This window comes from Balaenoptera physalus (genome assembly GCF_965194825.1).
Source record: "Balaenoptera physalus genome assembly, chromosome: 3".
Classification (NCBI taxonomy): Eukaryota; Metazoa; Chordata; class Mammalia; order Artiodactyla; family Balaenopteridae; genus Balaenoptera; species Balaenoptera physalus.
The window spans coordinates 115,078,152-115,093,700 of record NC_138890.1 but is presented as its reverse complement, the minus strand read 5'-3'; the positions used below and the strand labels follow the sequence as shown (position 1 = coordinate 115,093,700).

At 37.8% G+C, this 15,549-nt stretch overlaps 1 protein-coding gene and 2 long non-coding RNA genes across 4 annotated transcripts in view; 1 reads left to right on the top strand and 2 right to left on the bottom strand.

Annotated features, from left to right (window-relative positions):
• LOC309659055 overlaps window positions 1-15,549 on the bottom strand; it is a 430,937-nt gene that overhangs the window by 255,207 nt on the left and 160,181 nt on the right. The gene's annotated exons all lie outside the window — the stretch shown is intronic.
• LOC309659045 overlaps window positions 1-15,549 on the top strand; it is a 191,864-nt gene that overhangs the window by 94,523 nt on the left and 81,792 nt on the right. The gene's annotated exons all lie outside the window — the stretch shown is intronic.
• Window positions 1-15,549, bottom strand: part of DMGDH (dimethylglycine dehydrogenase) — a 60,527-nt gene that overhangs the window by 42,331 nt on the left and 2,647 nt on the right. For both annotated transcript variants that reach the window (XM_082458083.1, XM_082458084.1), the window contains exons 3-5: window positions 8,844-8,942; window positions 7,222-7,386; window positions 4,322-4,526 (exon numbers count right to left, since the gene is read on the bottom strand). In XM_082458083.1, the coding sequence (XP_082314209.1) occupies window positions 4,322-4,526; window positions 7,222-7,386; window positions 8,844-8,942 (469 nt within the window). The remainder of the gene's footprint in view (window positions 1-4,321; window positions 4,527-7,221; window positions 7,387-8,843; window positions 8,943-15,549) is intronic.

The following is a 15,549-nucleotide window of genomic DNA, read 5'->3' as shown; positions in this document are numbered from 1 at the left end:
ACTTAATTTATTCTTGCCTAGGAAGATGTGAATTACCAATGTCAGGACTTTGTAGGATAATATAGTAAAGCCACATATTCTAGTTATATGCACTGGAGCAGTTTTAAAATATAAAAAGCCAAAATATTTAGCCTAGCAATTCAAACTACTGCAGTGGTTAATATACTTGCTTCAATTTAAAACATAAATTGAAGAAAATAAATCCTGTCCTATTCAAATATATTTATAAATTCCTGAATCTAATTGCTTGTTTATTAATATACTTCATCATTAAAATAAAGTGGAAGTGTATGCATAAATATCATATAACTATGTTACTCCAAACCCCATAGCAAGCTCGACACTGTTTTTCCCTATGTGGTGGTGTCTGTTGGCATTCTCTTCCTCTATATGTCAATCAAGTTAACATAAAACTTGCCAGGATTACACTTCAACCCTTGCTAGATCACCCACCCAGCAAGTTCAAAGGGAAGAGAAACAAATGTGGAGGAATCCTCTGTAATCTACCATTATCACCTGAAAAAACACTGAAGAGAAGAGTCAATAAAAAAGTGATCATTAGAAATGGCTTCCAATTTTTAAAAATGCAGTGACTGACAGAAATGGAGTTAAAATGAACAGTACAGGTTGGTGGACAGGTTTACTTCTACTAGATGGTTTATACAGTGACAATGATGTTTATACAGTGACATTCTCTGATGCAAAGTATTGGTAAAATTAAGCAATTCTTTTTTGGCTGAACACTGGGCTTCATCTTGGCATGACCCAATCACATTTCTAATTTACCATATTAGGAAAATTCTTAAGTAAAGTTTACAAAGTTATCTCAGGCTTAATGAGTCAACTGTAAACAAGGTCAAGTGAAACATTCCTCACCTGCAAAGAAAAAGCTTGCATCACAGTGAATAGCTCCTGTCCTTGCCTTCGAGCTGCCTCTGGGGCTCAGGTTTGACCCAAGGTAGAGTGAAGCTGTGTTTAAAGCAGTACTGAAGGCAAGTTAGCCTATTGCATACCAAGAGGTCAGCAGGGTTAGAAACTGTTCCTCAGCTCTGCTTGCTCAAGAATAAGGTTTCTACATTCCCTCTCCTGTAGGAACACTGATATAGCAGTGTTTCTCAAAAGATATTTTACAGACTATCTGGTACAGACAGTACAGTACCTGGAGTACTTGTTTAAAATACAGCTTCCCAGCCAGACCACCTGGGAAACTTCCCACGGTGACTCTTATGCACCTAGGTTGAGAACCAAGCTCTTTGGGAAGTCAGTTTACCAGCAGAATGGGTGCTGGATGACTACAGAGCAAGTGAAAGGATCTGGGGAATCTTAAGGCTGGTACCAAGAAGCAGTGACACTTGACGCTAGTGTTTTCCAGACCAGGGCATAGACTTTCAAGGAAATAATTATAATAATCATAAAAACTATCATTATTATACTTAATTTGTTTATTGCTTTCTATGTGGTAGGACTTTTCTGGGTACTTTACATCATTTACGAATCAGAATAACTTGTTCAGATGGCAATTATTATCTCCATTTTACAAATGAGTAATTTGCCCAAGTCACACAGTTGGCAATAATGTGTCTCTGGTCGAGATAGCCCCACTGCCCTGGACAGTGCTGGAGACACATCAGCAAACTGACAAATTTCTGCTTTTAGACTTCCCTTTCCATGGATATCCTGAAGATCCAGCAGCCTTCTGTTATGACCCCATGTAAAGAAACTTTTAGCAGGTTATGGTACAATTGAGTAGATAAGAGTGCCCTTTACATCATTTACGTTTTGGTTGTATTTCCAAGTCTATATCCTAGTTACTTTAATTAGGTTTCAGAGATGCCTGAGGGCCTCACCTGAATTTATGAGACATCCTGGACTCACTGAGTAACTCTGGGAAACATTCCATCAGACACACATTCTAAATCATGTTAGCACAATGCCTTCTGCAGATGGTTGCTTTTATTCATAAAATTAATCTTTGTTAGCTTTAAAGTCTAGAAAGGGCCATATCCAAAACTTCACCCCCAATTACTGAGGTTTAGTTTTTGGGGAACTTCTATACTTTAAATAAAGTTTTTTTTGGAAAACAGACATAAATAACTAAACACACACCCCTCCACACCTTCCACGGACTATTTATATGTGATCAGTTAGATTTTCTCCAATAACTTTTGCCCAGTGGAAGAGAAGAGATGGAGAAGAAAAAGGAAAAAAAAAAGATATGGGCCAGAGATGTGATCTGAATGATGTAAAGAACTGAGAATTGAGACCGTATAGTTCTTCATACAACTGTGAACAAGGAGCTGCCTGGAGTTACCAAGACCTGAGGATGGAACTCAGACGTGGCTGAGTTAAAGGCATCAGGAGCAAAGAATGAAGAAGGACGTCCTGAAGAACAGTTTTTCTGGTGCTGGTCTGGGATTTGTTTTCTGAGGGCAGTACCAGAAAAACTGTTCTCCAGGACCTCCTGCCATTGTCCTCCTCTGCCCTGATCACCCCACAAGATTGCACAGCTGCACAGAATATTTCATCTGGTAACCAATGTCCTGGGCTTAGGTCACATCTCTTTGGAGATTATTCTTTCTCTTCAGAGATTCCTTATTCCTCACAGATTGTGCTTTAGAAAACAAAATATTACAATGGCAATGAATCATGCAAATAAATATTTATCCATTTTAGGAAAACAATAGATAAATGTGTTAAATTAAGGTCTTCTATGTTATTTGTCAAAATATCAGTTGGGAGTGTGTGGCTGCCTGAAGCACTGTGTTAAGGAAAATCGTGGGGTTTGTCCAAGTCTCTCTGAAATGAGTGCAGTGATCAATTAGCAATGTCTGACACGGGTGCTGGATATGAAGTCAGAGCATGTTTATTTAGTATTTGCTATCACTATGAAAACAGTCAAATGTTTTTAGAGGCTGAATTCATGAGACCATAAGAAAGTTGCAAGATTACAAAGAATTTTTGCTACTTGTAAAAAAAAGGATGAATGATTTCCTTGCCTTAGATCTTCTAGCAGAATTTAGACCAGATGTACCCAAGGACAGTGGGGGATGGGGGGTGCCTGATGGGGATTTCCTTGGGGGCGGGGCAAGTGAAATTCAAAACAAAGCAAAGTTTTATGCTTTTGCTCTTATTTATTAGGTAAGTCATTTTACATTATTTGGAATTTCAAATGATGTTAAAGAATGAATGAGATTTTATGCTTTTCAAATAGGGGGCATGGGTTAGAAAGATTCAGAAATACTAACTTAAACTCTTGAATACTGAAGACATGACTTTTTCCAGGGCCACTAAAAATGGTTTGTTAAAAAATAACATCAATCAGAAGTTACGATTTAGAGGAAAGAATACTAAGGGTATTTGTTTCTGGCATGTCCTCATGGCGTATCATCTGATCTGATAAATAATAAAGATTGTTTTCATTTTGTAAATTTAAGCAATGACTCAAAGAGCAGAACATGAGAAAATCAGTAGCTGCCTCATGTTTATTTTAGGTTTTAAATTAACCATTATGAACTATAGATAAATATAAATTATTAGCCCAGTTTAGATTGCACGAGCAGTTTCATTTGCACGAGGATTTATTTCTATGTGTGATATTTGAAAATTACTTCATAGGCAAAGAACCTGGTAGAAAGTATGTTAATTCAAGAATTAAAAGACCCAGGTTCAAGTCCTGGCTCTGACATAACTGTCACTTTGCCAATTAGTATAACCTTCTTGGACCTTGGTCTCCACAAATGGAAAATGAGTGAGTTGTTAGATTATCTCAAATATCCCTTTTGGCTTCATTACTCTGAGTCTAAATTGTAACAGAGCAACCTAAAGAAAAGATTATGAAATATATTTAATAATGTGCTGAAAGGAAAAGGGTTAAAAGTTTTTTGAACAGAGTAAAGTAATCAAAATAGATGAGAAAGAACACAAATAATCAACTCTGCTCTAAAAAGCAAACTGAGAGCCAAGAGGATGCTCGTGAATTTGAACATTAGAATTTGGTTATTATTATAAAGAAAGTATGAACACAGGAAGGAAAAAGAAGCATAATTTGGCAAAACATTTTCCGGAGCAGAATAAAATGGAGCATGGAGAAGAAAACCAACTCGCTACGGATAACCAAGGACAGAGTTGTATCTCACACAAGAGCAAGGTGATGGAGGGAGAGCTTTGTAGCTCAGAAACAGACAAAATGTTCGCCATGGGAGTACCACGGTGTTTCATAACAATGTTCATAGTATAAAACATTACGTTATGACTAAATATCTTCTTTCTTTGCCACTTGAAAAAAAAAACAGTATTTTTTTTTTTTTTAAATGACGCTTACCTGCAGCATTCACAATTCTATTTGCTCTCATAGATCCCTGTGGTGTTTCAACATCCCATGTTCCATCTGACTTGGGTTTCAAAGAAGTCACCGGTGCAGGATATTTTAAAAGGGCACCATATTTCCTAGCCCCAGCAGCCAGGGCCATAGTTAGAGAGTAAGGATCAATGTGACCATCTCCAGGATTATACAGTCCAGCTAAAATCTAAATCGATCACAAAAGAGTCAATATTCAAATGAATACATATACTCACTTAGTGTAACTGTATCCTGCCAGCAAATGTTTAGCAAAACTGGACTTGAAAAATGCATCATGGCATCAGATTGATCAGTCTCCACTTTTTTTTTCCTATGTCCAAGCTCAGAGCTAGGCAGGACTCACATTGAGAGTTAAGTAGACAGGCTATTTGACAGAGGCTTGCAATTGTCTCTAACATTTATTCTCCCCTTCCCCACAAAGCAATGGAAACCAAATGTTTATTTAGACACATAACCACTAAGAACAAAGAGTTTCCAATAGTTGGCAGCTACTAGTTCCAGATGGTAGCTAAAACTATCACTAAATTCTGGTCAATGAAATGCAAATGAAAGTGTCAAATGAAAGTGTCATGGTCACATGAACCATTTTAAGGAGACAACTGGCATATGCCCTTTGTCCCTTCTTTGTCCCTTCCTCCATTCTGCTGTCTGGAATGCAGACATGATGGCTGGTGCTCTAGCTGCCATCTTGGAGTGAGAACAAAGAAGTCACATCCTAGGAATGACAAAGCAATGATCCAGAAGGCGACTGGATTCCTGAAGTCTTCATGGATAAGAGCCACCATTCAGCCCTGGACTGCCAAAATGAAAGAGAAATAAACGTCTATCTTGTTTAAGCATTATTATTTTGGTTTCTAACATTTGCAGTCAAATCTAATACTAATTGATTAATTATTTATATTTAATTGTTTAATACTGTTAATAAATTCACATGTTAAATATATATCTGGTGTCAGGAAAATGTATACTTGATTCAGTCATCAACAACTAGTTCTTAAATACCTACTTTGTGCTAGGGCTTGAGGTACTGTGGGGGAAACAAAGAAGAATAAAACTCAGATGAAACAAGGAGGGAGCACTGAAATAGTACAGTTAGTTCTCACCCATTCAACAAAAATCTATTAATCACCAAGTATGGTCAAGAGGCTTTTGTCAATTTTTTTTCTGCATCTATTGAGATGATGATGTATTTTTGTCCTTCATTCTATTCATGCAATATTGCATTGATTGATTTTTAGATGTTAAACTAACCCTGCATAGCCAGGATAAATTCCACTTGGTTATGCTAAAAAAATCCTTATTATATGTTGCTGAATTCAGTTTGCTAGTTGAGGACTTTTGCATCAATATTCATAAGAGATACAGGTCTTTCTTTTCTTGTGATGTCTTTGTCTAGTTTTGGTATCACAGCAATACATTCTAGCCTCACAGAATAAGTTGGGAAGTGTTCAATTCTCTTCTATTTTTGGAAGAGTTTGTGAAGAATTGTAGTAATTCTTCTTTAAATGTCTGGTAGAATTCACCAGCGAAACCATCTGGGCCCCAGCTTTTCTTTGTGGGAAGTTTTGGATTACTAATCCAATCTCTTGTTATAGGTTTAGTTCAAGAGACTTTTGGTTTTCATGGAATTTGTATTACTGTAGACTTCTAAACGTCACTTTGGTGTTTTATAATGGATATGTCCTTACGTAGTGACCCTAGATCTATTTGATTTGGCACCCGGCCCAGAGCCAGAGAATACTCTTCCCACATATTTCCATTGCCCAATGTCCTTGAGAAAAATCTGTGATGGTGAGAACTTCCAGCAGAGCATCTCAAGATTGACATATAAACAGATATAAGAATATCCTTCCTGGCAGTGGTGGCAGAATTTTAACGCAGACAATGCAATGCAACACCAATCTGCCACCACATTGGCATCACACAAAACTACTGAAAAGGGAGTGCCAGCAACCTGTCAAGACTCACAGGGGCTAACAACCCAGCTCCCAGCGCAACGCTATGAACCCTTAGGTGTCAGAGATACTACACTGGGGAGAAACACAAACCTCTGCTTCCCTGAACAGCTCCACCTTGTACCCTTAGGTAGCATATGTACAGAGGAGTCAGAGAGCCTGGGTTCAAATCTCCTCCAGCTCTTTCTAGCTGGATGGGCTCGGGCTCACTAGTAAACTATCTAAGCTGCAATTTCCTGTTTGGTAATAATCTATACCTTCTATTATTATTGTGAAGAGTAAATGAGATTATACATGTAAATGGCTTTGCATAATACCTAGTACATTAAGTATGTGCTGTAGTGTTAGGTAGTGCAGTATTAGTCATTGTTATTATTATTCAAATGGGATTATCACCCAGCAAAAAAACTAAATTCCCAAGTGGATCTTCTCAGCTAAATTTGGTTAGATCAATACCTGTCAGGGTAGTACAGCTATGAGTTAGGTGATATCTGTGTAGCAATATAACATGTACTTTTACCTTTGATTTTGTAAAAAAAATGTCAGTAACACAGTCTTTCTATACACACATTTGTCACACCTGGTTATTGTCTTCTCTGCATTTCTCAAACAGAAGGTTTATTATAGAAACCTCCAGATCTGGGGGACACAGTAATAGAGAGGTATTGAAAATGTTTCCTCAGTTGTAATAGGTAGAAAGCTAATAAGATTTTTCATTACCTTTACTGTATTTAGCAAACATAATAGCCCATCTTATAATTTACCCAAATTCCAGCATTAATCATCTGATTTTGACATTCAAAATGTGTGCACAAAGTTTTTCTAATTAAATTTCTAAAATAACATTTTCTGATCTTAATTAAAATCAACAAATGGTAAAAAAAAAAATGCCCTTAGGATAAATACCTTATTCATGTTGAGTAAAGGAAACATCTCTTGTATTTTTTCAGGTTCAATAATATACTGTTCCGTTGCATGCCAGCCAGTCCGAGTCATTTGATATTTAAATTCATCTACCCTTACAGGAGTTGTAGCAATTCTGATACTACCTGGCTGATGGAATCCCACCACCTGTGACGATAATGCCAGTAAAAACTCACAAATAAATCATTATTTGGCACTCAAACATGGTTCTTCTCCAGCACAATGAAAATGAAGGTGTGTAAGAAAAGAGATTCACTATGCAGTGAAAGTGATAGCTATAGACCATATTTACATCATATGAAAAGATGTTCATTTTGCAAATATTTACTAAGTGTCTCCTCTGTGCCAGGCACTATGCTAAGCCCCAGAGATGCTGTTGTGAACAAGAGAGATGAAGATCCTGCCTGGATGGAGCTGACAGTCTATAGGTGAAGATGGACAGCTAAATGCATAATTACAACATGAGGTAGTGCTCATGTACAGAGTGGAAGAAAATTATGTGAAAAAAAGGAAGACAAAGGATTTGAAGAGGGAACATGAAGAATCGGAATGTTGCAGTGAGGAGATTAAGTGTGAATTGAAATAAACATTCATCTGGCATTTATTGAAGTCCTTTAGTTGGCCAAGCACTCAACAAGGCCCTGGGTGACAGTGATCAAAGATGCAGTCATTATCTTCAGGTTGCTTGGAATCTGTAGGGAAGACCAATCAGTAAAGCAACAATCACAATTGAGAGGGATTCGTATTATAAGAGGTATGTGCACACATGTTCTTAGAACCAAGAGATATGCCCTCAGCTCCGCCTGACTGCTGGGTGAACAAAGTCAAGGATGTCTTCTCAAAGGAGACGCCCCCCGGGAAAGGGTGGAAGGTGAATGCTGAAATGGGGACCAGAGGGAATGCTGTCTCAGGCAGACAGCCCAGCTCATTCTAGAACTGTAGGTAATTAAGAATAGCTGAAGCATCTGAGCATAGCAAAGAGTGGCAAGAGAAAACCTTGGAAAGGCAGGCAGGGCTTAGCTAATGAAGGCCCTTCTTCTTCTTTGGCTTTTGTCCTGTAGACTGTGGGGAGCCATGTGATGGTTTTAGGCAAGGGAAATAGCATGAAAATTTTAAGTAGACTTCAGTCTTAGTCTGTGGATACTCTTTGCCTGCCACTTTACTTTGAAAGTACTAATACAAATGAAAAGAGATAAAAATAAAAGTGAGGGGCTTTTACTGAAGTACTTTTCAAAGGCATGTGACAATCTGGCATGTACAGTTGTCAGATCCTTTGCAATCCAGTGCAGAAAGGCTGTGATATCTTAGTTTCTAGATATAGCAGCTGACTAAGGATATTTTTGAAAGCTGCTTTTTATTCTTTTCTCACTTAGAAAATCAGGAGCAGGTAATTACATGGGTAATACACTTCAAGAAATTAAATTGATTGAAAAGCAAGCTCTAGAGGTTCTCATCTTAAACTCTCATCAGAATCTTCTACCACATTTCACATGCCATGGCTGTCACTACACACAGCGATACATGATGATATCAAAATCCTTCAGTAATCTTGTGTATCTCTAAGAAACTGACCTAAAAGACAATTTCAAGCTAAATGCATTTACCTGTCCGGTTTCTTCTTCCAGTTTCTCATAAAGTTTGATGCTATCATAATGTATTTTCTTTAAGTTTATTCCAGGATGAAAGTAAGTTGTTAAACCTGCCTTAAAAGTGGGGAGGAAAGGAAATACCGAAAAAAATTAACATTCTCAAAATGTTGATAGTTTATCTGTTACGAAGTAATTTACTACTGGCAAGAAATTGACAAGCACCAGCCAGTCCTCTGGGATGAGAAGATATCAGCACCAGTTTGAATGCACACTGCATAAGGCTCGTGACAGTTATAAGAACCCACTTGAACCACATAAATAATGTGAGAGCCAGCCAACAAACATATATAGTAAGTCCCTAAAAGTTATTAGGGAAAGGATTGTTTGCAGATTCAGAAATGGGATGACTTAAATGGAATCACTTAGGTTAGGAATGTACGCTATTAGGAAGAATATGGGGGGACGGCATACAATGTGGATTCAAACCAACAAAGCATGTGCTCCCTTAAGGAGAAGGAATATGAACAAGCAAGCAAAAAGTTTTCCTTGTCCCGATCCCCACCATTCCCTTGAATCGAGCGGCCCTCCTATTCTCTTTCTTGGAATTTCCAAAATTGAAGAAGTGGAACATTCCTAGGAATCAGAGCCTGTTGAGTGGTGAACAGACCTTTGTCATAGCTTAACCAGTTGATGAATGAGCACATAGATTATACCCCGCAAACATTCCCTGAATAAATATTGAATCATCACTCTCAGGAAAATATCTAAATATTACCTGCCAAACCCATTTTATCAACTCTGGCGGATGCAATATAGTATCCAGACAAAGAATTCTAAGCAATGATATGAAGCAGGTTCTCTCAGTTAAGTGTCTGGGGCCCCATTCAGCAGCTAATTTATCCTGGAAAGCTCATCCGAATACAATCTGTTTAAAATAAAGTCTGTTTGGGAGTATTTATAAAGTTCTTCGTGTTGGGCATTTGGTTCTCCTGATATCACTTATATGCAGAATCTAAAAAAAGTGATACAAATGAACTTATTTACAGCACAGACACAGACTCACAGACATAGAAAACAAACTAATGGTTACCAAAGGGGAAAGAGCCAGGGGAGGGATAAATTGGGAGTCTGGGATTAACAGATACATACTACTATATATAAAATATTGATAGATAAACAATGAGGACCTACTATGTAGCACAGGGAACTATATTTAATATCTTGTAATAACCTATAATAGAAAAGAATCTGAAAAAGAATATATATGTATAACTGAATCGCTTTATTGTACACCTGAAACTAACACAACTTTGTAAATCAACTGCACTTCAATTAAAAAAAAAAAAACCCGCCATTAAAGTTCATCAGTGATCCTTTATGGACCAGAATCCTCCGTGCCTATCAAGTACTTGTTCAAGCATTTGGCTACTTTTCTGAGAAAAATGCTGGCCCAACGTCATAGGTCCTCTCATAGCACAGCCCCATAATGAGGCAACTGTGAGTCAGGCTTCCTAACTTTCAGCCAAATATCACATCCTTCTTTACATGCTTGGTATCTAGTGTGATATGAAGTTTTCTAGTTCAATAATAGAGAATCTCTGGCCTTCAGGTATCTCCCAGAGAACTCAATTTTGTTTTCAATATATCTCGTGACAGTTGAGAAAATGGATATTCACAAGCCTGGGCCTAGGGTTCTGTTCACCAGTCACTCCTCAAGATCCTCTAAGTTTAACCTAGGTTAAGCCAGACCACCCAAAAATGATATATCTACACTACATCAATCTTCTTCCCCACCCTGGAAAGCTGTTTTCATAGAATGAGTTAATGATCTCTCTTCTGAAAGAGTCACATCGGTTTGTTTTGTAAAGCTCTTACTCAAAACATTTAGCTCAATATCCTTTTTTTAGGGAACAAATTCTTCTAGGAATTTCTGGTCAAGGAAAAATTGGTCTTTCTTCCTGAAATGCTATAACTATTTCTACTGAACAATTCATACAACCCTAGTTTCCTTGCTGCCAGGACAGTCAGAAGCAAATTCTGAGCTCAATTTTTTGTCAGGTATAAAATCACACACATATATATATAATTTTTGTATTCCTTATATTTTTAATCAACCGGTTTTTGTCTTTTAATCTGTGTTTAAAATTTGGGGTCATGGGGCTTCCCTGGTGGCGCAGTGGTTGAGAGTCTGCCTGCCAATGCAGGGGACATGGGTTCAAGCCCTGGTCTGGGAAGATCCCACATGCCGCGGAGCAACTGGGCCCGTGAGCCACAATTACTGAGCCTGCGCGTCTAGAGCCTGTGCTCTGCAACAAGAGAGGCCGCGATAGTGAGAGGCCCGCGCACCGCGATGAAGAGTGGCCCCCACTTGCTGCAACTAGAGAAAGCCCTCTCACAGAAACGAAGACCCAACACAGCCATAAATAAATAAACAAATAAAATTTTAAAAATTAAAAAAAAAAAAGTTGGGGTCAACCGTATCTGTGCTTTTGTTGTGAGTTATTTGAATGTAATGTCCTGCACGGTATTTATTGTTAATTTGTGTGCCAGTCCTGCGGCATGGGGTGGAAGAACGGTACAATGCTTTTCCTTTCTGGGCTTCAGCAAGGATATTTTAAGTGGGAAGTTTGAAGAAGAAGAAAAACACTGTTCTTATCCTTCAAGATTTTATAGTCTGATTGGGGTCATGAAACTTTCATACATGAAACAATGAAATCAAGAGCATATGATTAAGTGCCAGAGCACAGAAAGAAAGACACAAGAACTAAGGGAACTAAGAGAAGAGAAGATGCTGGAAGGATCACAGAAGGCTTCATGGAGGACAGGCAGGGGCTTACTTTCGATTTGAAGAAAGAAAATGACTATAGTTGGCGGAGAAGATAAAAGAGGGAAGATGAAACACAGACAAGAATAATCATTAAGACAACAAGGTCCTACTGTATAGCACAGGGAACTATATTCAATATCCTGTGATAAACCATAATAGAAAAGAATATTATAAAGAATATAAATATGTATAACTGAATCACCTTGCTGTACAGCAGAAATTACCACAACGTTGTAAATCAACTATACTTCAATTTAAAAAAGAGAATAATCATTAAGAACTATAACCCTTTGAATAAAATAAGAATTTATAAATCCTTGTTGATATAAATAAATAAATAAGTAGGGAGAGTGGAAAGCTCTTCCTTCTAGCAGACTAACAATAAGTATGAAAGGAATGATGCAGTTAGAAAAATCATCCATGGATGCTAAAGTTAGTGATGTTCTCTCTCTCTTTAATAATCCTTCCCGCTCTGTCATGAGCCTCTACAGCCTCAAAAAGCCCAATGACTGACCTCAAGCCTTCCCATATCCCAGTGCTTCTATGCACTCGCATCCAATAAAAACATTTGAGCATACCCACTAAAATATGTGTATTTCTTTACTCCCACATGACATATAAATATGTATTACTATATTAGCAGAGATCATAAAACACACAAAAACAACTGGAAATGAATTAAATATTGTAAATAATTCCTACTTTATTGATTGTGCAGAAAGGTTTTTGAATTTTAAAAATTTATTGTGTAGAAAAGCTTTTGAATATTAAGCTTATTAATATTTTAGCAAGGGCTATGTAATATTTTATATTACTAAAATATATATGTTGGATTAATGTTGGTAAAACAGCGATTTGAAGGTCTAATTTCTTGGTGTGTTTTCTTTTGTGATGGTTTGAATGGCTGTGATACCTGAAGAAGCTATCTGTCAATGATACAAAGATGTTAGTGGGAGAAGTGCCCCCTCTTGGCTGTACACTCTGTATCTTGATGCCACTTCTTCCATTCCCATCACCACCTACCAAAAGGTTTTTACTGAAATTTGACTATTAACGTTTCACGTTCTCTTGTCCATCAGCTGTTACAAGTTAATTGGGAGGTATTGCATTTTACATTTTAAAAAATGGGTACAAACCCACTGAAACTCCTCATTTGGGAAAACGTTAAATGGGTTTAAACTTAACTTTAAATTTATCTCTTGCATGTATGAGAGTTTTTTCTAGGTGATACATATCATTTTGGCCAGAAAAATCTAATAATGATACCAACATTTCCAAACACCCCTTCTCAAAATGCTTTCTTTCCAACAGGACTATTTTCCAAAAATTATTTTTCACTTATTGTGAGCATCACCTTGACTTTGAAGGAATAAACTGCATCTATTGTTTTGTATGTATCTACTACATAGAATGACCGGCAGCCACTTCCATCACTACAAAGATCACCAAAGTGGGGACACTTGTCTTTCTGTAAAAGAAAAACTTTAAGTTTTACAACTCTTTTGATTATTGTTATGGGATAACCAACAAACCTCTGTGTAGTACAACATTCTCAAGGTCATTCCCTCTCCCTTTCATCACAAATAATATTATTTAAAGCCTGTTTCTATAAAATCGATCATAACATTGATATCCTATAGCATGTGATCTGCAATACGTCATGACAGACTGAAGACAAAAGAAAGAATGGGGACGTTCCCATTGTACAGCACCAACCTCTCCATTAGGCAGCATTGGTATCATACACAATATGTCACCCACATCAAAGGTGAGGGCTATTTATAAAGATTAGTAAAGCTTAATGTCTTTCTTATATTTTTAGATAAAAATAAATAGAAAGGTCTAACATTGTCTTCCTACACCCCAAATGGATAATCTTGCATCTTTAGTCCTCAGCCCTCCAAAATATCCACTTGGGCACCATTCCCAGGGGCAGCCTCTCCTGGGGACCCCATATGCCAAAACTGCTTCTTGCTCCATTCTCTCCCCTTTCTTTCCATCCTATAAGAAATGTTCTATGTTAGCAGTAGTATTGGGTGCTGACAAAACAGTCTCGTTAAAATCCAGCAAAACCTCAAGACTATTGGATTTGTGATTCCATTTTGAATATTCACATTGCAAGCTGTGCCCTCCTCCCCAGCGCATCTGATTCCTGCATGTTCCAGAAATGTTTAGCTTTGAGCACACGTTATTCTTCAGTGAGACTGCCTTTATTTTTGTAGTCTGCCCCTTCAGCTGGCCCCCCAAAACGTCCACATTCTCATATCTGCTCCAAAATTTCTCTGTGTTAAAAAATGAATGGATAAAGAAAATGTGGTGTATATATATATAATGGAATATTACTCAGCCATAAAAAAGAAGGAAATTCTGTCATTTGCAACAACATGGATGGAACTTGACAGCATTATGCTAAATAAAACAAGACAAAGAACTATAAATACCAAATACCATATGATCTCATTTACATGCGGAATCTAAAAACAAACAAACAAACAAAACAATGGAAGTCAGAGATACAGAGAACAGATTGATGGTTGCTAGAGGCAGGGGTGGTGAGGGGGTGAAATGGGTGGAGGGGGTCAAAAGGCACAAACTTTCAGTTATAAGATAAAGAAGTCCTGGGGATGGAACGTACGGCATGGTGACTACAGTTAACAATACTGTATTGTATATTTGAAAGTCGCTAAGAGAGTACATCTTAAAAGTTCTCATCACAAGAAAAAATTTTGTAACTACGTGTGGTAATGGATGTTAACCAGACTTATTGTGATCATTATGCAATATATACAAATATCAAATCATTATGCTCTACACCTGAAACTATTATGTCGATTATATCTCAAAAAAATTCTAATCTGTGGCATTTCTTCAGGATGCTCTTTGGTGGGAAACCCCCTTGTTTGCAAGAAATCCTCTTATCAGCTTCCTAGGGCAATCCAGTTTTCTTTTCCTTTATTTGTAGGGGCCCAAATAACCTGGTTTCTGATGCCTGAGTCCATCTTGAGCTCACACTGCATGAATCTCATTTTGTGAACCAGAGCCTACTACTTTGTTCACAAAGCAGAAAAATGCCTTTTCCACTCATTCTGGTATCTCTCTGCTTAAGGGGAAATTATTTTGCACAGTTGACTTTTAAGAAGAAGCCATCATCTTAAAAACTTTGCCCACTTTTCTTAAAAGATCTTAGGCTAAGGATATGTTGCTTTATTGTTATTATTATTATTCATGGGATGTTTAAGAAGTAATATTCAGGGATTCTAGTTATCCTAGTTATTCTAGTAACTAAAATGCAGGTTACATCAAGTCAATCCACTATAAATGAACAAAAAAGTTATTAAAATATTAAAGTGTACACCCTCCTTAACAATCCAGAAGTGTTAAAAGGGTATAAGCCCTCCCTCTCAGGATATTCCCACTTGCCAAAATTTCCCTCTGCTCACATGCTCTTACCTGGACAGCCTCATGGCCCCCTTGCTCCCTCACTCCTGCCCAGTCTCTGCTCAAGTGTCACCTTTTCGAAGTAGCCTCCAGGCTCCTCCACCCCATCAGTCTTCATCCCTTTACCCCGCTCGACTCTGCTGGCGCTGCTTACTCTAGAGCATCATTTGTGTTTTTTCCATCTGCCCCACCAGAACGTGGCTCCATGAGGGCAGGGGCTTTGTTTTGCGCACCGCTGTGTCCTCACCTCCTAGAACAGTGCTGGCCTGACACAACATAGTCTCTTCATAAATATTTGTTGAAAGACTGTTGAATGTCCACTAAAAAGAAGTCATAAGAGAGCTGTGGGAGAAATGCAGGCTTTCTGTTCCATGATAAAAGGAAATCTGCATAGAAAGTCTAGTTCAGGGAGGGGAGAAGAGCCAGAAGGGTCAGTAACTTCCTGGACCCCTCTCT